Source organism: Lissotriton helveticus, chromosome 3_2 (genome assembly GCF_964261635.1).
Source record: "Lissotriton helveticus chromosome 3_2, aLisHel1.1, whole genome shotgun sequence".
NCBI classification, from domain to species: domain Eukaryota; kingdom Metazoa; phylum Chordata; class Amphibia; order Caudata; family Salamandridae; genus Lissotriton; species Lissotriton helveticus.
The window spans coordinates 26,618,975-26,643,382 of NC_136062.1; the positions used below are offsets into that span (position 1 = coordinate 26,618,975).

The window sequence follows — 24,408 nt, forward strand, 5'->3', positions numbered from 1 at the left end:
TCATTGGAAACTTATTCTCCTAAGTTTATTTTTGAAGCGAAGAACAGCCTACCGTTTCTTAGAATGTTCGTCTCTTTATCCTGGAACCTTGGTGCGCAGCTCTCTCGCAGCTGCTGATGACGTCGCTGATCTAACCTGGTGACGCTCATGACGCACGACGCTGCACGTCCACGGCCATTTTGTGTAGTTTCGTTACCATAGCTACACATACACGGAGACAAGGTCAGAAGCCTCATTTGTATTCATTTATCGATTTTCCTCGCATCAATCTCAATTTGGAAACGCTGATAAGTGGAAGTAAGAGATCTATTTTAATTTCGTTTTCTCAAACATCTTCTATATGGAACTATTATTTTGAATGCTACAAAGTAACACATAGTTTGGTATATTTTTAATTTATTCAATTTATTTGTTTTGAGCTCCATCCAGTTTATCCTCCATACTTATATAAAATGCAGTTTGATCCTCCTACAAAGTTTTTGCAAGTGAAGGGTGATCCACCCATGCCTTGGACAAGGTGGAAGGAGGAGTTTGTGAATTATATGAGGGCTATTGATGGTGAAAGGATGGGTTCAGAAAGAAAAAAAGAGTATTTTGCTTCATTGTCTTGGTTCGGAAGGACAAGAAATTTTTAGATCTTTACCTCAAATTATTTCTACCAATGAGGCAGGTGGAGACAATTTAAATCCCTATACTGAGGCACTTGCAAGACTTGAAAAAAGATTTAAACCCAACTTAAGCATTGCTCTTAAACGTTTTAAATTCTATACCAGAAAGCAGAAGGAAGATGAATCTTTTGAGGACTTTTTGACTTCTCTAAAGTCATTGAGTCTACATTGCAACTTTGGCACTATTACAGATGAAATGATACGGGATCAAATCATTGTTCACACTAAATGCAATCTTTTAATAAAACTAAACAATCTCCTTTTCAAAAGAAAAATGAATTTTTTAACCAAAGTTTTCAAGGAATGTGTTTTAGATGTGGTAATAAGTTTCACATTGCTTCTTTTCCAGGTTGTCCGGCGTTAAAAAGAGAATGTAATAATTGCAAAAGAATTGGACATTTCAGCAATATGTGCAGGGATAGACGTACTCAAGTACAAAATAAGGGAGCTGTGTCTGTTACTTCTGAAGAAACTGTGAGCAGTTGTAGGAGCATTAACACTAATGGTGAATCTAACATTGAGTCAGGCTTTGTAGTATCGATTGTTAATGTTCAGTCAAATTTTCAGCGTAGCTCACCGAAATGCAATTTTTCTATTTGTGAAGTTGATGTTTATTTAATGGTTGATTCAGGTTCTCCATGGACCATAATTACTCAGGAGTATTTTGAAAGCACTTTTGGTCATTCAAATAAGTTAGGTAATATTTATGAATCTGATGTGTCAGCTCTAAATTTTTCGGGTACAAAGATTGAAATAGTAGGATTTTACAAGGTTGAAATTCAGTTCAAATACAGGAAAGCTGATATTCAGCTATATATTTCAATTAAGGGGATCAATGTGCTGGGATGGTTTGACCAATGGAAACTAGGCATTCTGTTAAACCCCAGGGCAAAAGAACAGGTATCTCTGTGTGACGACAGCCTAATGAATACTGTTTCTGTAATTGAACCATGCAATAAACCCATGGTAAGTGTTGAAGGATCTGAATTGATCAAACAATTTGATACAGTTTTCTGTGAAAAATTGGGGAAATTAAAAAACTTTTCACACAACATTATTTTAAAAAGGAACCATACACCTGTCATTCAAAAACTTAGAGGAGTTCCCATCAACATAAGAGATGAATTAAAAACTATGTTGGATGATTTATTGAAGGAGGGAATTATAGAACCTATAGAATCATCAGAATGGGTTTCTCCCATAGTTTTAGTAAGAAAACCGGATCACAAATTGAGGCTGTGTGTTGACCTAAGAGCGCTTAACTCCAACATAGTGATTGATTGTCACCCATTACCTAATATAAATGAGTTAGTGTCAATTTTTGATGGTGCAAAGATTTTCTCTACATTAGACCTAAGATCTGCCTACCACCAGATTGAGTTAACGAAGGAGTCTAGAAAACTTACGGCATTTATAACACCTCAGGGCCTTTTTCAATATATACGCATGCCGTTCGGACTAGCGTCTGCTGCATCTGTATTTCAAAGGGTAATGTTTCATATATTCAGGGATGTAGATAAATATGTAAAATGTTTTCAAGACGATATTTTGGTATTTTCAAAAAATGTTAGTGAGCATGAATATCATTTACAAGAAGTATGTAAGAGACTACAGTCTAATGGCCTTACTGTAAAAGCACATAAATGTAAACTGTTCCAAGAGTCAGTAGAGTATTTGGGACATACCTTGTCAGGCATGGGGGTATTTCCAAAAAGATCTAATGTGGAGGCTATCACAAATGCTCCGATTCCAGAAAATAAGGATCAGTTATTATCGTTTGCCGGTATGTGCGAATACTACAGCAAGTTTGTAAAAAACTTCGCTGATAAAATGGAACCTTTGAGAAGATTATTGAGACAGGGAGTTGAATTTTGTTGGTCGGATGTACAACAACAAGCATTTAATGAAGTCAAAGGCGACATTGTCAAAGCTCCAAATTTAAAACCATTTAGGATTAACAAAGAGTGTATCATCACAGTTGATGCCAGCCTATATGGTTTAGGCGCAGTGCTATCTCAGAGGGAAGGCAATGAGGAATGGAATGTAGCATTTGCGTCAAGAACATTGAATGAGTGTGAGCGTAAATATTCCGTGATAGAAAAAGAGTTATTAGCATGTGTTTGGGCCATTGAGCATTTTAGGCTTTATGTTTGGGGATCTAAATTTACGCTGAGGACAGATCACAAACCCTTGGTTAATATTTTATCGGTGGGAGGAGGGTGGAATTCCACAGCCAGGGTCGCTAGACTAACCTCCAGATTGCAAGAATATAGTTTTGTCACAATATATGTACCTGGGAAGAAGAAAGTTACGGCAGATTGTCACGCTTACCATGCAAGGTGGAAGTAGTCAACATAGTTAAGGAGTGTGATTTTGTGTTAGCCATAGAGGATGTGTTACAAGGGAAATTCAAGACCATTTCTGAATCTGATTGGAAAGAATGTGTTAAAAAAGATTCAAATTGGATGGAGTTATTGGATTACATTCAGAATGGTTGGCCTAATAAAAAATTTATCAGATCAGAACTGATTCCTTTTCACAATGTCATGGATGAATTGGAATTGGATGGTGGCTTCATTTTTAAGTCTGGGAAATGTATACCGCCAGAAGGCATGCAGGACATTATTTTACAAATTTCTCATAGTACCCATCCGGGAATTTCGTCCATGAAACGGTTGGTTCGGTCTGTCTTTTGGTGGCCAGGAATCGACAGATTTGTTGACAGAACTGTGAGGGAATGTCAAGAATGTGTATGTAAAGAAAGGATGCTTAAAGTGTATACTCCACCACTTAAAATTGTTAAATGGCCGTCGGTACCATGGCAGAAGGTTGCTTTTGACATATCTGGACCGTTCAACATTTTGCCTGAGTCTTCACGCTATGCGTTAGTGATAGTACATTATCATTCCAAATGGCCTGAGGTGAAGTTTGTTCCTAGGGCTACCACTGAGAATGTTATTAGTTTTTTTAAAGAAGTGTTTACTAGAGAGGGATGTCCTGCTGTTTTGGTCTCGGATAATGGGGTTCAGTTGACGTCTACTGAAATGACCAATTTTCTTAAGAGTTGCAACATTATTCATAGGTTTACTTCACTATATGAACCGCATGAGAACGGCCAAGTTGAAAGGTTTAATCGTGTTTTGAAGAATTTTGTGGTGGAATCAGTCAAGTCTGGAACACATTGGGTAAGTTCTTTAAGAGAAAGGTTATGGACTTATCGCATCACGCCTCACACTGTCACTGAAGTAAGTCCTTTCAAGTTGTTCAAGGGTCGTGATCCAGCATCTAAAATGTTACCTTGGTGGTTGAAGGAGAAATGCAAACAGTTATCAGTAGATAAGATTAATCTAGAGGATGTTGCCAGACGTGTAGAGAGTAAGCAATTTAGGACTAAGGAGTGGTATGATAGAAAATGGAACACTAAGCCTCAAGAATTTCAAGTGGGGGAATGGGTGAGAATTCTCAGACCAGGTTTACTATCTAAAGGTGCTAGTAAATTTAGTGATCCTATTCAAATCAAAAAAGTATTTTCCAACAGTGTGATGACACAAGATGGTAAATTTTGGAATGTTAAAAAGCTAGCAAAATGTACTCTCAGTCATGATGATAGAGTTCCATCCAATAAGTTTAATATTTTGGTTGGAAATGATTCCATTGCCCATAGGGTGAAAGATTCCAAGCGTGTTATTAATATACCTAAAAGGTATGTTAATTAAATCTATATGTTAAGTCTGAATTTACATGTTTAAGCCTTATTGTTTTGTATATAGTTATGATTTTGTGATTTCCAATTTTTTTAGTATTTCTTTTTGTAATAAGGGAGATGTGTTACATTTTCATGTATTAATATGCCTTTAAGTGTTACATCATGGTCGCATGCCAGTGCATGAGACAAGTTTACCTTTAAGTTAGTTCTACATTCTAGGGATAGCTGTCATGTGTTTATGACTGTTGGGATTCATTGAAAGCTGGGATTGAAGCGGTGAAAGATGCCATCCGTGCTGCTACCAATAAAACTGAATTAAATCTACTTCAACTCTCATGGTTATTTACAACAGTAGCATTTACCATTTGAGGCATGTGAGCTGTAGATCACATGCTGTGCAAAGAATAAAAAGCAGCTATCTCCTAAAGCGGTGGCTAACCTGAAGCTGTTGCAGTGGTTTGAAAGAGTGTACGTAAAACTGCTTGGCCCATACTAGCTTGCTGTCTTGCTAACACATTTACACAATAGTGTTTTGTGAATGTGTGAGGTGTAGCCCATGTAGCAGCTTTTGCATAACATATCTGAATGCATTTGACTATCCACCTTGCAATGCCTAATTTTGATATTGGATTGCCTTTATGTGGTGGAACAAAAGCAACAAATAGTTGTTTTGCGAAAAGCTTTTGTCCTTTCTATATAGTAAAGAATTGCTCTTTTCACATCTGGAGTGTGTAAAGCACGTTCTGCCACAGAATCTGGTTGAGGAAAGAACACAGGCAAATCAACAGATGTTGAAGTGAAAGGCAGAAATGACCTTTGGTAAAAATGTAGGAATGGTCTGAATAACCACTTTGTAAGAATGGCTCTTCTATGGTTAGTGCCTGGATCTCACACACTCTCCTCAGAGATGTGATAGCTATGAGGAAAGCTACCTTCCAAGTAAGAAATTGTATTTCACATTTATGCAATGGCTCAAAGGGTGGATCCGTTAGCCTTGTGAGGACAATATTGATAGATACTAATAGTACTGTTAGACAAACCAAGTCATATTTATCTGTAAAATGAGTTCCTGCTTTTTGTGTCCTTTATGAATCAGTTCTAATTAACGCAGCTGTAGATCACTTTGTTTTTTTGTTGCAGTTTTACATAGCGCAAATTCCACTCAAAGGTACTGGAGCGCTTTACATGAGCGTCAGTTACATTACATATTACACAAAGACACAATCATTTTTGGGAGGCACAGGAGATTAAGTCATTTGCCCAGAATCACAGGATGTTGAGCGGACACAGAGACTCGAACCTGATTTCCCAATGTCAGAGTCGACAGCTCTGGTTGTTAGGCCACATCCTCTCTTTGATTTCTGTTAATATTCGCTGTTTGATGTACGTACAGATAATGTGTTTGTAGCCTCTAAGCTTTTAACTCTTTGTCGGGGTGCAATTTCCTAAGCTCCCTAGAACTTATCTTACAGTGTGTGAACAGAAGAGAGGTAGCTAATTCAGGAACGGCTGTTAAAATTCACTAAGGGACACAGGTAGGTGCAAAGATTTGCTCAATTCTAATCTTGGCCATAAACTATCCGCCATGGAAAAATGCCCTGCGGTTTATTCTCCCCTAACATTTCTATGTATTGCTAGTTTTTGACCGCAACCCCATTAACAGAATTTGAAGCTAAAACCCCGCCCTATCCCCACTTTTTGCACATATGTATTGTTGTACGTACGTATGGCAGCTGGAAATGGGTTTGTTCCCTTGCTTTGTTTGTCCAGTTGTCGAGTCCCAGCACAGTCCTGAGGGAACAACAATAAAAACACTACGGAAGGCCTGATCCATGCAATATTCTGTAATATAGACCCAGGCTGCCCAGACTTTGAGACTCAATCTTCCTGAAAAGGTGTGCCACAGGCATAAGCTTGCAGCATTGGGGTTAATAAGGTGAAAAAAAAGACTACAGCCACTTAACCCAGCACAACAATGTCGTTGCTGGCTCCACTAAATGCAGCTATTAGCCAGTGCCACCGGACTGGTTAAAAAATTAAATAACTAACTATGCTACCTGTGCATGAGAAGAGGGCGCAAACATTTTATCCTGCAAAACCTGCAGCTAGAAAACAGGAGTCTGTCTTGGGCACTATGTGAAGCCTGCTCTATGCAGTTATCACAATACCGAACTGACGGTGCTTTTGATGTCCTATTAAGGGCGAGGTTTACACTCACTTCATGGAATAACTTAGCAGGTAAAAAACAAAAATTACTGCAAGGGCAGACATCCTTGAGCAACCAGTGCCCGAAAATATATTATCTTGACTCTTTGCTCTTCAGTATGAGGACTAAAAACGAGCCCCGGTGTTTTTAATTAAATAGACAGAGAACTTACAAAACCAACACAACAGCACAACAGCATATTACTTCTGCTGTGAATAACAGTCTGAAACATGGTGAAGATGAGCAGGTCAATGATTAAATATTGCCAATGTAGGGGCTGAGCTTCTATCCTTTTCAATTAAAGGACAGACACCAAACTAATGCTACGAGAGAAAAATAATTAATGGCACTTCCAAGGTTAAAGAATCGCAATCTGCTGGTGCCCTTTTCTTTAGAGGTATAAGATGCTCATCCTGATGTGCAAATTTCTTTTTTTCAGGTAATTTGCCATGAATGTTTCCAGTATCTGGATTCATAACCAGTTCTTTTTGTTTCGTATCCAGAGATTGAACATCGGACTGAAACTCTTTTGTTGAAATCTTTTTCTCTTTAGTTGTAGTGTTTGGAGACAAAGGTTTCGGCTCCAAAGTCTTTGGTACCGAAGCTTTGGGCTTGGATGAAGATGGAGGATGGACCTGATTGGTTTTCTGGGCTGAGGATTTCGATTCGGTGCTGCTTGGGGGCTGACAAGATCCAAGGCCAGAACGCTTTTCTTTGTGTTTTGGTGCCGGGCCTGAGGGCAGGGTGCTCAAAACCTTTTCTCGGTGCCGACCTTGGCCCGCAGGCAGAGGAAGGACCGGAGCCTTTTTAGGTTTTGGTTGTTGGCGCAAGGGGGTATCTGTACTCGCGGTACGTTGACCCTTTGTAACTTGCTCCTCCTCTTCCATGTTGGAGTCGGCTTTGGACACGGCGATTTGTTGTTCTTCCTCTGTGCCTTGAGCGTACTCTTGGTCGGAATCTTCTCCGAAGATATCCGGAACAGAGCTTGCTTTTGCATCTCGTGACGTCGATCCAGAAGGTCACGGTCCGTCTTCTTCGATTGCTATGATCGGCACGTGTCGCTGTCTTTCTCGCCATGTTCTGGGGACAAACTGAGATTGCGCACTTCGTGCAGGTTGGTGCATGGAAACTTAGAGTGATACCCGGAACAGAGCTTGAATGGAGTCCGTTCCATCGACTGCTAGCGAACCCGGACCTGGGTTTGAGTGGTTGGAGCTTCCCAATTCAGAACTGTCTGGATTTTGGGCTGTAGTGGTTGAACGGCCCTCCAAGAGTTTTCCGATCAAAGATTCTCGGTACAAAACAATACGGCGAAAATCGGAAACACGATCGGGAAACAATAACGTCGATGGTTGAGGATTGCGCATCAAAGGGAACCCGAAAAACGGTGCCGAACCAGAGCGCAGCAAGTCACATCCGAACCCGATGGCAGAAAAAGACAATCTAACAATGGAGTTGATGCCAATGCGCACCAGCACCGAAAGGAGGAGTCACCTACCTCATGAGTGGTAAAGACTTCTGTAGTAACTCCAAAGAAATAATCACTGGTAGACTGGAGTGAAAGGTAAGAGCTGTTTATTGTTAGTAATCCGTTCTCAGAATCATAGTGTGGCCAACATTCTAACATGAACTCTAGGGCATACTAACTGGTGAGGGGTAAGAGGGGTGGGAGGAAGGTACCATGGGGGAACATGGGAAATAGATTACAACAACTTCTTGGAACAAAAACAAAGTGCAAACATCCGGATCCAACACTAGATGGCAGGGTATGCATAGCATGTGATCTACAGCTCACATGCCTCGAACGGATTGTTACCACACGTAAGTAACCTTTTTTTCTGAAGGATACTTTCAACTGCAGATTCTAGTGCAATACCCTCCCAGTGAAGAAGGGTTGATGGATAGTTCAACAAGGAAATTCTGTAAAAAAGATCCCTAACACACCTCATATTCCAGGTGGTATTGCTTGGTGAAGTTGCGTAGGGATGCCCACGTTGCCATCATGTAGTACTTTGCAATAGGAATGCCTTTGCCAAGGGCAGAAGTGGTGGATTTGGACATGGTAGAATGGGCCCTGATCCCTTCCGGAGGTTCCTTCTAGGTCAAAGTGTAGCAGGTCTTGATGAACAGAATGATTCATCTCTAAATGTTTTTTCTCCACAGCTTTACCTTTTTTGGCACCTCAGTTCCCTACAAAGAGCTGGTCATCCAGCCATACATCCTTGGTGCGGTCAGGTAGTAGTGGACCACCTGCCTAGGATCCAACAAATGCAACAACTTCTCCTCCTTAGAAGGATGGGGCAAGGGGTTAAAATGTTAGCAGCATGATGGATTGACCCAGGTAGAAAGGGGTCACCACTTTTGGCAGATAAACAGCCCTGGTTCTCAACACCAATTTGTCAGGGTAAAAAGAGGGAAAAGGAATGAAGTATTTGTAACTCACTCACTGGGCCTAGCTGACGTGATAGTAACCCAAAAATACAGTTTTGAGAGTCAACAACTTTAAGGTACAACTATGGAGGGGGTTAAAGTGAGTCCCCATAAGAAAAGTCAAAACCAAATTAAAGTCCTACTGGGGCACAACAAATGTAATGTTATGTTAAATACATTTGTAAAGCGCTACGTACACCAAGGGTGTCTTGGCGCTAGTAGCAGGAGTAGAAACAGAAGCATGCTGTGCAAAAAAAGGATTACAGGTTAAAAAGACAGGTCTTAACAAGCTTTCTGAAAGCCAGTAATGGGATTAGAGGATACATATTAGTCAATCTCTTCAGAATGAGCGGGTGGATTTTATGCGTGCAGAAATCGGACGGCCCCCAGCCGTCCGACACACACGCCCACTGTGACGTCAGACGCATGGAAGGCGTTAAAAGGGAATGGCTGATATGGCAGGCAGAGTACTGCTGGCAATGCGGCCAGATACCCCTCGACAATGCCTAACTCTCAACCCTTCTGGACAAGGGAAAGTGCATACGGCACAATCTGAGACAGTTTGGCTTGGAATGGATCCATGCCATTACAAACCCCATGCAAAAAAGTTTCTCCATCTGCCAGAGTAAACAGATTTGATGGAGGGGTGAAGCACAGACAAGATAATGTGCACCACCTCCAGTGGCAGTTGAAAGGAACTCAGATGTCCCTGTTCAATATCAGCATGTAGGTGGAGGCATCGGAGATTAGGGTGGAGAACTATTCCCTCCCTCTACTGTGAATAAAGATTGGGCCTCAATGGAAGTCTCAGCAGAGAGCATGTGGTGAAGAACCAGGTCGGCATACCACACCCTCTTCCTTGAAAGCAGGGTGATGAGAATGACTTGAGGCCAGTCTTGGCAGATCTTCCTCAGACCCAGAGTAATCAGGGATATGAGAGGAAACACGTACTGCAGCTGAAACTTTCACATTAACTGAAATGCTTACCCCAAGGCTCCACTCAATAGATACTGGAGGCTGCAGAAATGTTGGCATCAAGCATGTTTCGAGGAGGCAAGTAAACTTTCCACAGGAGTGCCCCACTGAGTAAAGATGTCCTGAGATACCACTTGCGATAGGCAAGATAACATCAGCTCTCAGTGCGGACATTCAGAGACTCTGCTAGCTGATTGGGGTGAGCCGGAAACCCTGACAGTGTACCTATGGCCATGAAATGAAATAGATTTATAGAGCGCATGGCTGCCCGAGAGTGTCCCAGCGCTATAGAACAAGAACAACTGAGGAGGGCGCTAGAGTTTAGGAGTCCAGAGGAAACAAAAAAGTTTTAAGGAGCTTGCGAAACCTCAGATAACTAGGTTCAGCTCGAATCCTGACCGGGAGAGCATTCCATAGGGTGGTCGCGTCTCAATATAGTCTCAATACTTCCAGGCAAAAGAGGTGAAACGCTACCCCCCTTGCTTGTTGATGTACCACACCAATAATGATGCATTATCCTTCAAGATCAGGACAGACAGACCTTGAATGGGGGAGAATAAGTCCTTGAGTGCCAACCAAATTGCCAGCTGTTACAACAGGTTAATGTGAAGTACCTGTTCTTCAGGAGAACAAAGGCCTCTGATGTTTAGACTGCCCAGGTGGGCTCCTCATCCTAAGGTGGAAGCAGTAGTCTCTAAAGTAGCCACGATCGGATGGGGAGTGAAGGCCACCCCACACCTCAGGTTCTCCTCTTTTCCCAATCAAACCACTTCTGTCACACTAAAATTCATATCAGTGATTAGACAGATGAGTAAGGAAGTGGAGTTTGTCACCTTTTGCATACAGTTGAATGTTGTCAAGGTATGCTAGGTTACAGTAACTTTTATTTCCTTATAAAAGTGGTTACTATCAGGCCTGGACTATGTTCTATAAAGTTGATGTCACATACTTCAATTCTTTATTGTGCTTGCGCAGTTAATTTATGTCTTACCCATAGCAGAGAAGTGATTTACTGTAAGCTCCAGACGCTTTGAGATTTCAATGTTTTGCTTTTGTATTGGCTCTCATTTCAGTCTCTCACATAAGTATTTTTCACTGCTTCACTCATATGCTTGCTTTATAGCACTAATGACAATACACTCAAACCATCACACCAAGAAGATGCAAGAACCCATGAAGGAAACCTAACAGATTTAGAATGAATCATTTCACACAGAAAAGGTTTGAATATGAAACAGTGTTTGTGGAGTATAACTTTGATTCAAATAGTGTTCTAATCAATATTGTACCCTGCTGGACACCACTTAATCTGTGAAACCACAGTTATTCCAATAGAGAGCAAATGTAGGTCTTCGAGTTGTGCCAATAGCGACCGCCAGTAGGTAATATATATGTATGTATATATATATATATATATATATATATATATATATACATACATACATACATACATATATATATATATATATATTTCACACACATATAAAACGCTGATATAAACAAATGTTTTAGATACATTTCACAACTTACTCTAAGACAGAGATGTAACACAGTATCCTCGTTATAGACGCTTGACCAAGTATCCACAACCTCAGGAAGAAACGATTTGATGATGTACAGCTGTCCTGATCTGAGAATGTCATATTCTGACCATGTGCACACAACTTTCACAGCTCGCCGCAAACCACCTCCCATCTCTTCCTTACTCAAAAATTCTATCTTGGCACAGAGTCCTCGCTGTGACCATGAAGACATGCTGTTGTTTAATATACCCGGGGAGCTCTCTTCCAAGCGGTAGACAGTGACTGGTTCACCTGCAAAGGAATTAAGGTTGGTTAAATTAAACCATGCATTTTGATCAAAGATAACTCGTAAACGAGTTGAAGTTTAACATTACAAACTAAAGAAAAAGTCAACTAAAAAACAGTTTTCAAAGTAACCACTTAAATAACCACTGCCTTTTCATAGCCAATATCCCACCACAACAGAAAATGTGTCAGTTTAAAGTATTCGTGACATCTAAAAAATGCATCCACAGATATTTCTTTGTACCTTCATCTCTAACATTACCATACCCAACACAACTTCACTTTTTTGAGAAGATGGAAAATTGAGTTTGGTTCTGGCTGGTTCCGAACAATTTCAGCTTGTCATCAGGTAACACTGATGAGAGTTGGTGACATTACTTACCTTTGGTAACGCCTTTTCTGGTAGAGACTCTAACTGCACATTTCTCACCTTACATTATTACCCAGACATCAGAATGGATCAGGAAACGTTTGAGCAGTGCCTCTGCACACAGGTAGGTGGCATTGTTTGGCTCACCATCGATGTTGACTGCTCTGAAGTGACGATATAGTGTGGTGCTCGTCTAGGCACCACCCCTGCATGCTGAGATCACTTACTTTCGTGACAATTTCCACACCAAAAACAAAAAGCCACATAAAGATCAATGTTACTTTATACGGACCAGTGTGCTGTGTCTAAAGGGATTTTTTGGGTATAGATCTCAGTTGAAAGAGCAAGGAGGATGGGAGAGTCGGTGAGAAATCTATGGTTAAAGACAGTCTCTTCCAGAATAAGCGCACCTGAAGATAAGTATCTTGTTCTTCCGATAGACTCTTAAAAGCAGATTCCTCAACTCAGAACAGACACCAAAGTAATACTTCCCAGTAGGTGGGTGTGCAAACTAGCTTAGACTAAAATATCTGGAGGAAGAAACTAGCAGCGTAGCAGATATCCAGGACAGATACCCCGACCGCTCTAACACAGTAGTGGCTGTAGGAAGCTGGATCTGTATATACTATCCCAAAGTAAGGTATGCTGTGCACAGAGTGCACGGGATCCCCGCAGGTATACCAGATGCTAAATTAGATAATCACTAACAGCTCCGTTTGTGGTGGTATGGTTGAGCAGTTCAGATTATCAGGAGGGTGTGTTAAGCATTTATTGTATTCACTCAGGCAAGAACTGATGGTATACACTCAGAGACTGCTTCCAGACCAATTAGGTAAGTATAAAAAAGGTGTACTTACATTTTATTTCTAGACCCAAGCACAACTTGGCACCGGTAGGTAAAATATAATCTAATTGTAGCTGAACATGAAATTGTTACAGGTTTGTATTTGCTTTCAAAACAGTTTAGAATAAATTTCATTTACTTTGACTACTTGCGGCGATATGCTTAGATTTCACACAATGAGTCTTACAAAAGGTAGGTAAGTATGACAGTTTTGGGTTTCAAGCAAAGTTACTTGGTTTCAATACAGAATTCAGTTCAACACAACATTTTTGGAGAAAAATCATAACATGGATTCCTATGGAAGTAAAGAATGTATCAGCTTGAAGGTTAAGTAAACTATCAACAAGAATAGCTTTTTGGGGTTAGACTCAAGGTTCTCCAAGGCTCAAGGAGGCACTCAAATTACATCACCGGCAGCACTGTGACAGGCTGGATACAGAGGCTGCATGTTAGCCAATGGGTTTAGGGGGGGCGTCGGTTGGGGATTGCGTACGAGCAGGCCATTTGGTTGTGGGAGCAAAGCTCTTGGGGTTAGGATCAGCACTACATGGGCCAAAAATCAGCACAGGAGCTGCACCGCCAGCGCAGCAGTACGGAGTCGGCCGGAAGCAGAGTGCCAAGAAGACGTCAGCAACCCTGTGGTTTCCAATGGAGATATCCAGTTTAGAAGAAAGGCTCGGGCAAGGAGGTTTCCTGAGGTCGACCACCGGCAGGAGAGGTAAGTTGGATTGTTGAGGGATGCCTGGATACAGTCGGTTGGGCCACCCAAGGTCGTTAGGCATCGGGTGCAGGGGTGTCTTTGGGCACCGGGTTTTCTTTCCAGCTCCGGTTGGGGTAGGGGGAACCTCTCGGGTTGAGGTTGCAGGTGTCTGGTAGAAGGTCGAGGCAGGTCAGGGATTACAAGGCCCCATGTTAGGATCGCTGGGGACACCTCCTCGTGGTGTTGGGCCACTCAAACTCAGGCTGGGGGAGTCGGGTGAAGAGTGGTGCAGAAATGCGAATTTGTCTGGATTCGGGGTCTGTATTGGAGTCTTTGGTTTGAACAAATCTGATGCTCACTGGAGAAAGAGTCTGTTTGTTGAAGGCAGGGCATGTCCTCCGGGTTCTGGTCGGCTACAGGCTGCTGGACACACCGGGATTTCACTGGGAGGAGGTCGAATTAGGGACTGGCAGGTAGGGCTGGCCAAAGCAGTTTACCTCTTCTTCTTCCTGTTTCAGCATGGCTCTTCGGTCCTCCTCCTTTTTTTTACTTCAGTCTGAGGAGGCCAGGTTCAGGGCCATGCCTAAATACTACATTTAGCGTACAAAAGGGGGTGGTGATGGAGGGAGCATCTGAACCAATCAAACACTCACACCCAGTCAAAAGATCTGGGTTTGATCCATCACCGTTCTTTAGCCCACTCTGCCACCCCAGTTCAGACATGGCTATATGCAAATCAGTCTGACCCTGTGCCTCATGGGAGCAGTCCAGCCCGAACTGCCAAGCCATGCCTTCCCTGGACTGGAAACAAGCTTCCGAGGACCGGTTTCTGGCAGTTACAGCCGTCTTCAGCCCGGCTTGCTTGAATCCAGTGGCAAAGTGAGCAAGGGACTCACGTCTGAGCATACCCTGCCACACTTATGGCGGCCAAAGCGGTACAAAAGGGGGTGGTGATGGACGGAGCATCTGAACCAATCAAACACTCACACCCAGTCAAAAGATCTGGGTTTGATCCATCACCGTTCTTTAGCCCACTCTGCCACCCCAGTTCAGACATGGCTATATACAAATCAGTCTGACCCTGTGCCTCATGGGAACGGTCCAGCCCGAACTGCCGAACTGCCGGAAGCTTGTTTCCGGTCCAGGGAAGGCATAGCTTGGCAGTTCGGGCTGGACTGTTCCCATGAGGCACAGGGTCAAACTGATTTGCATATAGCCATGTCGGAACTGGGGTGGCAGAGTGGGCTAAAGAACGGTGATGGATCAAACCCAGATCTTTTGACTGGGTGTGAGTGTTTGATTGGTTCAGATGCTCCGTCCATCACCACCCCCTTTTGTACCGCTTTGGCCGCCATAAGTGTGGCAGGGTATGCTCAGACATGAGTCCCTTGCTCACTTTGCCACTGGATTCAAGCAAGCCGGGCTGAAGACGGCTGGAATGCCAGAAACCGGTCCTCGGAAGCTTGTTTCCAGTCCAGGGAACGCATAGCTTGGCAGTTCAGGCTGGACTGTTCCCATGAGGCACAGGGTCAGACTGATTTGCATATAGCCATGTCGGAACTGGGGTGGCAGAGTGGGCTAAAGAATGGTGATGGATCAAACCCAGATCTTTTGACTGGGTGTGAGTGTTTGATTGGTTCAGATGCTCCGTCCATCACCACCCCCTTAAATACTACATTTAGCGGCGTTACAGGGATGCGCAGGTTGGGACCAATAGGTCCCTTACTTGGGGGGGTGGGGTACATCCCATATTATGCCACCCTCCAGTGAGAGGGGGCATGAGCCTCGCGCTAATTGGCTGTGTCCCCTTATCTTCAAGATGGAGGGGACAGAGATGTGTGCTTCAACCTGCCTTCTCCACCTGAGGGGTGGAGTTGGCAAAGGTGGGCACACCTGTCCTCCTAACTTGGTTTTCCCACGGATTCTCCCTCCTCATGTGGTCACCAGTTGCTGGGCGCAGCAACAGGCAGGGTCAGCTCACAAAGGCAGCAGGGCTTTGAAGCTTCCCCTTCGTGGATCCAGCTTATCCTGTTGGATGAGGCATGACACCTCTGCCCAGGATGGGCTTAGTTTCTGGACCCATAAAGCGGAGGCCCTCTACCCAGAGGTCCAGAAAGATGTCTGGTGGTGGTAAATTCAGTAAACACACCAGGGTTGGCTATTCTTCCGGGGACATCTCTACGATGTCCTCTGAGCGCATTTTGCATTAAAACCCACACTGGCATCAGTGTGGGTTTAATGTGCTGAGACGTTTGCTACCAAACTTCCCAGGTTTTAGTAAAGCCAATATGGAGCTGTGGAATTCGTAATGACCAACTCCCAAACCAAATACTCTTTATGGCTTTACAGCACTTACAATGTCTAAGAATGGACTTAGAGAAGGTAGGGGTACAGAGCTCATGCAACGTTACCCTCACCTGTGGTCTAGTGCCTCATGCGAGAGGGATGTAGGCCATGTCAAGTATTCACTTTTTTCTGCACCAAAACATGCAGCCTGCAATGGGAGTGTGTGGGTGTCAAGTCAAGTTGTAGGACCTCTTAGTGAGACGCAATAGGTGCTACAGCCCTTAGCGGCCTTCCCTCGTCATAGTGCCCTTGGTACCCATGGTACATTTTCTGTGGCCAGGGATGCGCCAATTGTGGGTACAAAGATACAGTTTAAGTAAAGAACACAGGCCCTGAGAACCTGATTGCCAGGGAACCAGGGCACATAAAGTTGAAGTGCATCAAGTATAAGGCAAAAAGTGGGGGTAAGAATGCAAAAAGGGGCACTTTCCTACACCCCCTCACCCCCACCCCCAAAAGAAAGAGGATGAGACTAACCTTTAACAAGAGCGTCTTCATTGTCTAAGTAGAAAAATCTGGGAAGGCCATCTGCATTGGCCTGGGCAATCCAAGGTCTATGTTCCACTGTAAAGTCCATTCCCTGTAGGGTGATGGACCATTTAAAAAGTTTTGGGTTTTTACCTTTCATTCGCATCAGCCATCTGAGAGGTCTGCGGTCAGTTTGAACTATGAAGTGAGTCTCAAACAGGTATGGTCGTAGCTTCTTCAGGGACCAGACCACAGCAAAGGCCTCCCTGTCAATGTCACACCAACACTGGTCCCTAGGGAGCAACCTCCTGCTAATGTAAGCAACAGCCTGGTCTTGGCCATCAGTGTTGGTCTGGGATAGTACACCACAATGAGCCGCTCCCAGTCTTTGTGTTGCTAGTGTAAGCGCAGTGTTCAAATTGTGAGTGCTGGCATCTCACAAAAAGTGAAGAACTGGTCTCACACACCACCAGGTGTCATGCTTCATCATTGACCAGTCCTCGCCCTCTAGAAACTTGGTTTGATAGAGTGCAGGCATACACCTGACGAACGGGATGCACTTCTAAACTAAGTGGGGGCCCAAAGAAAATTTTTATAAAGAGTGAATTAAAAGGCCATTACGGGTGTCAGCTTGAATTTAATAGTGCCGGCATCCATATGGTAGTTAAAAGAAAGTGTTCGGTGTCATGGGGATATTTATGTCTCCCCACCGCTGTGAAAGAGATCAACATGTTTCTGCCTGTAGACCGGCATTCTACAGGCAGAAACATGTTGACGCACTTACACTAGCAACACAAAGACTGGGAGCGGCTCATTGTGGTATACAGTTTATGTTGGAGGCTGCCGTCTACCAGTACCCCTTGCCTCTGGTTCCCTCAGTCCAGATTTATCGGGCTTTTGTTGTTACATATTGGTCAGGGATAGGACTGCTCCCACCCCTAGCTCAGAGGCATCAGTCTGCACAGTGAACTTCTTGGAGTAATCTGAAGCCTTGAGAATATATGCTGAGCACATTGCCTCTTTTACGGTGTGAAAAGCTTTTTGACAGCTAACTGTCCAGATTACTTACTTGGGCATCTTGTTAGAGATGATGTCTGAGAGAGGTGTCACAATGGATCTATACCCCTTAAACAAACCTCCTGTAGTACCCAATTAATTAATGGAATTCCCTGACCTGGGTATTGACTTTTGGAGCTTCCCGATCCTGAACTGTCTGGATTTTACCTGTAGTGGTTGAACTTGGCCTCCCACCTACTAGGTGGCCCAAATAAACAACAGTTCCCTGCCCTATTCACCATTTGGATGCCTTGATAGGGCTAAAGCTTGCAGGGCCTGTAAAACTTTCCCCAGGTGGACATCGTGATCCTGCCAGGAAGAGCTAAATGCCGCAAAATCATCAAGCTAAGATGCACTTAAGCCTTCCAACCCAGCAACAACTTTTCTCACCAACTTTTGTAGGGTGGCAGGGGCACTCAGACCAAAGGGCATTACAGTAAACTGGAAGTGCCCATTAGGTGTGGGGAAGGCTGTCTTGTCTTTTGCTCCAGGAGCCATGCCAAACATCCAGTACCCTGCAGTCAAGTCAAGGGTACCTGGGACATTTGCCAGCCCCTAACTTATCTTTCAATTCATCAGCTCTGGGGATGGGTTGGGAATCTGTCTTGTGACAGTATTCAGGCCCCTGTAGCCCACACAAAACCTAATTTCTTTCTTTCTACCCTGTAGATGAGGTTTGGGTACTAGGACCCTTCGCCTGGCCCAGGGACTCTCAGAAGGCTCAATGACCCCCAACTCCAGCATCTCGCCGACCTCAGCCTTGATGCTCTCCTTAACTTGATCAGACTGGCGATAGATTTTGGTTTTGACCGGCAAGCTGTCTCCAGTGAGCACATCATGAGTACACCAGTGTGTCTGTCCAGGGGTTAAGGAGAAGAGCTGTGTAGAATGTTGAAGGACCTGTCTACGATCAGCCTGCTATTGGGCAGAGAGGTGCCTGAATAGACACCTCCATCTACTGAGCCATCTTGTGGGCTGTAAAAGAAGAGGTCACAGAGAAGTTCACTCTCGGTCCTCATCAGTAACCATCAACATGGTTACATAAGCCCTGCCACAGAAAAGCTTCATGTGGTTCACATGTATCACCCTCTTAGGGGGCCTGCTTGTGCCCATGTCTACCAAGTAGGTGGCCTCGTTCTTTTTTCTAGCCTAGAGAAAGGGCCACTCCATTTGTCTCAGAGGGCCCATTGTGACACAGACGCCAAAACCCACACCTTCTGCCCTGGTTGAAACTGCATCATCTCAGCCTTCGGGTCATACCAGAGCTTCTGGAGCTCCTGGCTGGCATCAAGATTTTTAAATGCTTTCTGTATGTGTTCGGCCATCCTAGAATGAAGGCCAAGCACATTCTCCAGCACATCTTGTTTTGGTACACGATGGGGTTTCTCCCATTCTTCCCTCACAAAATAGAGTGGTCCACTTATAAGGTGGCCAAACAGAAGTTTAAAGGGGGTGAATCCTACTCCCTTCTGAGGCACCTCTCTGTAGTAAAAAAAACAGGCAGGGTAACAGAACATCCCATCCACTTTTGAGTTTTACCGGGAAACCCATTATCATGCCTTTCAATGTCTTGTTGAATCTGTCAACAATGCCATTGATTTGTGGGTGATAGGGTATGGTGAACTTATAGACCACCCCACATGTGTGTCAAGTATGCAGACATGAAGTTGGAACCTCGGTCTGATGCTACCTCCTTAGGAAACCCTACTCTGGTGAACACACCAATGAGGGCTTTGGCTAATGCAGGGGCTGTCGTAGAACTAAGGGGAATGGCTTCAGGATACCTAGTAGCATGATCCACTACTACCAGAATGTATTTGCTTCCTGAGGTGGTGGGAGGTTCAAGTGGACCCACTATATCCACACCTACCCTTTCAAAAGGAATCTCAACCACTGGTAGTGGAATTAGGAGGGTCTTTGGGTGTCGCACAAGTTACTACTTGTGTAACGATATATCTGTAAGAGACATTAGTTAGTGATAGATTCCTTACCTTAGAATATCCCCAGGCGTCAGACTGGATCTGGGAAAATTTTGCGTAGCAATACCCCTGCGCGCCGGTAGGCGTCGTCCGCGGCTCCGCGTCCGTCGTCGGCGTCGTTAGCGCCGGAATGACGTCGTCGGAGTACTCAGACGCTGCCCATGCGCGCTGACGTCAGTTCTGATACACAGCTTTTCCGCGCCAGATACGCAGAGCCATGATAGAACCAACACTGGTGCCATGAAACTAGGGCCCTGAAAGGGGATGACCTTAACCCTAGACATCGGTTCGCAGAACGGGGTGGAGGGGTGAGTCGGTAAGGAATCTATCACTAACTAATGTCTCTTACAGATATATCGTTACACAAGTAGTAACTTGTGCATCTGAAAGAGACACGTTAGTGATAGATTCCTTACCTTAGAATAGATACCCCAGCAATACCAACCCCGGTGGTGGGTCTGCGAACCAATAATCACACCAGAAAGTCCTGGAGGACGGAACGGCCAAAGAAGCCATCCCTCTGGACTTGGCTGTCCAGGCAGTAGTGTCGTGCAAACGTGTGCAGCGAGGCCCACGTAGCTGCCTGGCAAATGTCCTGCAAGGGCACTCCTCGGCCCAGGGCAGTGGTAGTCGCCGTGGCCCGAGTGGAATGAACCCGCTATCCAACAGGGGCCTCCTTCTTAGCCAAGGAGTAACATGCCTGGATACACAAGATGATCGACCGCGAGATGGTCCGCTTGTGCATCACCTTTCCCTTCTTAGCGCCCACGTAACCAACAAAGAGTTGGTCATCCACCCGGAACTGGCGTGTGCGATCCAGATAATAACAGAGTGCACGTTTTGGGTCCAGACGGTGGAGCCTCTCTTCCTCTTTCGAAGGATGTGGGCAAGGTAATGGACTGCCCGATGTGGAAGGCCGTGACAACCTTGGGCAGGAAAGATGGTGTCGTCCGCAACACAACCTTGTCCGGATGGACAGAGAGGAAAGGAGGTGTGGAAGAAAGAGCCTGGAGCTCACTCACTCTCCTGGCAGAGGTGATGGCAACCAGGAAAGCAGTCTTCAAAGTAAGAAGACGGAGAGGAAAGTTATGGAGCGGCTCAAAGGGAGCACACATTAGGTAAGTAAGTACAAGATTCAAGTCCCACTGGGGCATCACGAAAGGAACTGAAAGGGAACATGTGTGTGATGCCCTTCAAAAATCTATTTACAATGGGGGACTTGAACAAGGAAGGCTGATCAGGTAGCCTTAAGAAGGCGGAAAGGGCAGAAAGGTACCCCTTGATAGTGCCCAGAGCAGAGCCCTGCTGGGCAAGAGAAAGAAGAAAGAGGAGAACCTCAGAAAGGGGTGCAGAGAGTGGGTCCACAGCCTTTGCTGTGCACCATGCCACAAATCTGTTCCACCTGCAGGCGTATACCGACTTTGTGGAGGGACGCCTGGCTGCCAGAATGACATTACAGACTTCGGGAGGCAAGTCAAATGGCCTCAACTGCCGCCGCTCAATCTCCAAGCTTGTAGGTGGAGACTGGACAGATTCGGGTGCAGAACCGTCCCCTGCTGCTGCGACAGAAGGTCCTCCCTAAGAGGCAGACGAATCTGGGGATCGACTGACATGCCGAGTAGCTCGGGATACCAGTATCTTTGTGCCCAGTCCGGAGCCACAAGGATAACCTGGGCCCGGTCGCGCCTGATCTTCTTCAGCACTCTGGGCAGAAGTGGTATAGGCGGAAAGGCGTACAATAGACCGCAACTCCACTCGCGACGAAAAGTGTCTCCGAGCGAGTGCCGCCTTGGAAATTCCAACGCGGAGAACTGATGACATTGCGCGTTCTCTTCTGTGGCGAATAGATCTGACCAAGGCTCTCCCCATTGCTGAAAGAGGTCTTGCGCCACGTCCGAGTTCAGACGCCATTCGTGATCCATCATGCCCTGAGTTCGTCCGCCCTGGCATTCAGAGAACCTGCCAGGTGTTGAACCACCAGGGTCACGCCCTCATGATCCAGCCACTGCCAGAGGCGTAGAGCCTCCTGGCATAGGGTCTACGATCCCACCCCGCCCTGTTTGTTGCAGTACCACATGGCGGTGGTGTTGTCCGTGAACACCTGCACTACACTCCCCCGGACAGAGGGGAGGAATGCCTTCAGTGCTAGTCGGATCACCCGCAGCTCCAAAAAGTTGATGTGGAGCCGGGACTCCGCCGGAGACCAGAGGCCTCTGATCTCCGCCTCTCCCATGTGGCCACCCCAGCCCTGGAGGGACGCGTCCGTCACAACCACGTGCTCCGGGTGGGGTAGGGAGAGGGATCTGCCACTGACCCAATCGCGGTCCGTGAGCCACCACTGCAACTGTCTTGCAGTGCCCTCCGAGATCAAGACATGATCGGACAAGTTGCCCTGATGCTGGGCCCACTGAAACTTCAGGTCCCACTGCAGAGCCCGCATCCGCCACCGGGCGTGATGCACCAGAAGGATGCAGGAGGCCATCAGCCCCAGAAGCCGCAGCGTCAACCTGACCGAGACTCGGGATAAAGGCTGAAAGATCGGAATCAGAGCCTGAATATCCCGAACCCGCAGTTCGGGAGGATACACGAAACTGCGCCGAGGCTAGAACCGCTCCGATGAAGAGGAGCTTCTGGGAGGGACACAGGTGCGACTTCGGCACGTTGATGGGGAACCCCAGCAAGTGCAGGAGGCCGGCCGTAGTCTGGAGGTGGCTGACGACTGTCTGGGGCGAGCCCGCCTTCAACAACCAGTCGTCGAGGTGGGGGAAGACTGACAGCCCTAACCTGCGCAGATGAGCTGCGACCACCGCCATCACCTTCGTGAACACCCGTGGGGCGCTGGTAAGGCCGAAGGGGAGCACGGTAAATTGAAAGCGCTTGTGGCCTACCGTGAACCGCAGGTAACGCCGGTGGGCCGGCAGGACGGGGATGTGAAAAAAAGCGTCCTGCAAGTCCAACGCTACCATCCAGTCTCCAGGGTCCAGGGCAGCTAAGACCTGAGCCAAAGTCAGCCTCTTGAACTTCTCCTTCCGGAGGAAGCCGTTGACGTTCCGTAGGTCCAAGATAGGGCGTAGGCCCCCTTTGCCCTTCTTGGGTACCAGAAAGTAGTGGGAGTAACAACCACAGCCTACTTCTGGCCCAGGAACGCGCTCGATGGCCCCCTTGGCCAAGAGGGCCGTGATTTCTTCTTGCAGAAGTTGCAAGTGATCCCCCGACACGCTGTTGAATTGCGGTGGCATGGCTGGAGGGGTCGCCTCGAAGGGGAGGGAGTAGCCCCTTCGGATGATTTGCAGCACCCACCTGTGCGACGTGACAGTGCGCCAGTGGAAGAGGTGATGGCGAACCCTGCCCCCCACTGGCGTCACATGGGCCTGAAAACACGGACTAGGAAGGTTTTTAGGCAGGTGCTGCGGAGGGAGGTGTGGACTGGCCTCGCCGTTGTCCCCGACCGCCGTTGCGGCGGTTTCCACGGCCACCACCGCGCTGTTGAACATTCTGCGGTGCGTGGCTGGCAGCACGTGTGGGGGCGCCCCTTCCGTGGCCACGAAAGGAACGAAAGGCAGCCGTTTGCTGGCATGGGGCCGCAAGACCCAAGGACTTGGCCGTAGCCCTGGAGTCCTTAAAACGCTCAAGCGCATGGTCTGCCTTGTCGCCAAAGAGGCGACGGCCATCGAACGGCATGTCCAGAAGAGTGGCCTGGACATCGGGCGAAAAGTTGGCGGACCTCAAGCAGGCGTGGCGTTGAACCGCCACCGAGGTTGCCATCGCCCTGCCCAGTGAGTCCGTGGTATCCAGCCCACACCGGATGGAATAACGCGCTGCATCTCAACCCTTCGCAAGGGCTTGGGCGAGTTTCGCCTGGACCTCCTCAGGACACTGTGGCAGCACGTCCGCGACCGTGTCCCACAGAGTGTGGGTGTAGCGGCCCAAGAGACAAGCGGTATTGACAGACCGCAGCCCCAAACTCAGGGACGAGAACACTTTCTTCCCGAATTGTTCATATCTCTTGGATTCCCGATTGGGCGGAGCCGTCCGGAATGCGGTCTGGGAAGTGGAGGCCTGGATGACCAGACTCTCGGGGATGGGATGGGTGGACAAAAAGCAAGGGTCGCCCGGGGCCGGGCGGTAGCGTCTGGCCACGTTCCTATCCACAGGCGGACCTGTGGCGGGCTTGGACCAAGTGCCCACAAGAACGTCACACAAGGCCTCGTTAAACGGCAGCAGAGGCTCATTGGAGCTTGCCTGCGGTCTAAGGACCTCAGTGAGGAGGTTAGTCCTCACGGCCGCGACGGGGAGCTCAAGGTTTAAGGCCTTGGCCGCCCTCGTCAACACTACGCTGTAAGCAGCCCCCTCCTCCGTAGCCACATTGGGAGGGGAGACAAATCCAGTGTCTGGCGAAGTGTCAATACCACTGCCAAGCTCATATGTCCAGTCCTCTTGAGACTGGCACTCTAGTGCCAGAGGGTCCTCGGACCCCTCCCAGTCACCTTCATCACCCGTCCCCTGTACAACAGGGTCAACAGACGGGGCCACCTCATGGAAATAAAAATCTCCAAAAGCCAGCGGAAGCGGCGCCCATCGGCGCCGTTCCGGCGCCAGAGACGGACCGAAGGGAAGACTGGGGACGGCATCCACAGTGGGCGCCGGGGGTGACACCCGCGGGGCCGGCGCCGGCGAGGTCGTGAGGTCGACCGGTGACGACCCGGATCCGGAAGCGGATCCGGTGAGGTCCTGCGGCGCCGGGACCGAAGTCGCCGGCGGCGTTGGGGCCGAAGCGCCCGACCCGCTAGGGCCTCCAGCCGGGACCGTCGGGCCCGGAGGCGCTACGGGACCCGGCTGAGAAGGGAGGGAC

General features: G+C 46.7%; 1 protein-coding gene across 1 annotated transcript in view; it reads right to left on the minus strand.

Moving 5' to 3' along the window:
- Window positions 1-24,408, minus strand: part of LOC144826435 (transient receptor potential cation channel subfamily M member 7-like) — a 2,236,140-nt gene that overhangs the window by 246,977 nt on the left and 1,964,755 nt on the right. Inside the window, exon 34 of the mRNA XM_078684762.1 lies at window positions 11,516-11,799. Within this exon, the coding sequence (XP_078540888.1) occupies window positions 11,516-11,799 (284 nt within the window). The remainder of the gene's footprint in view (window positions 1-11,515; window positions 11,800-24,408) is intronic.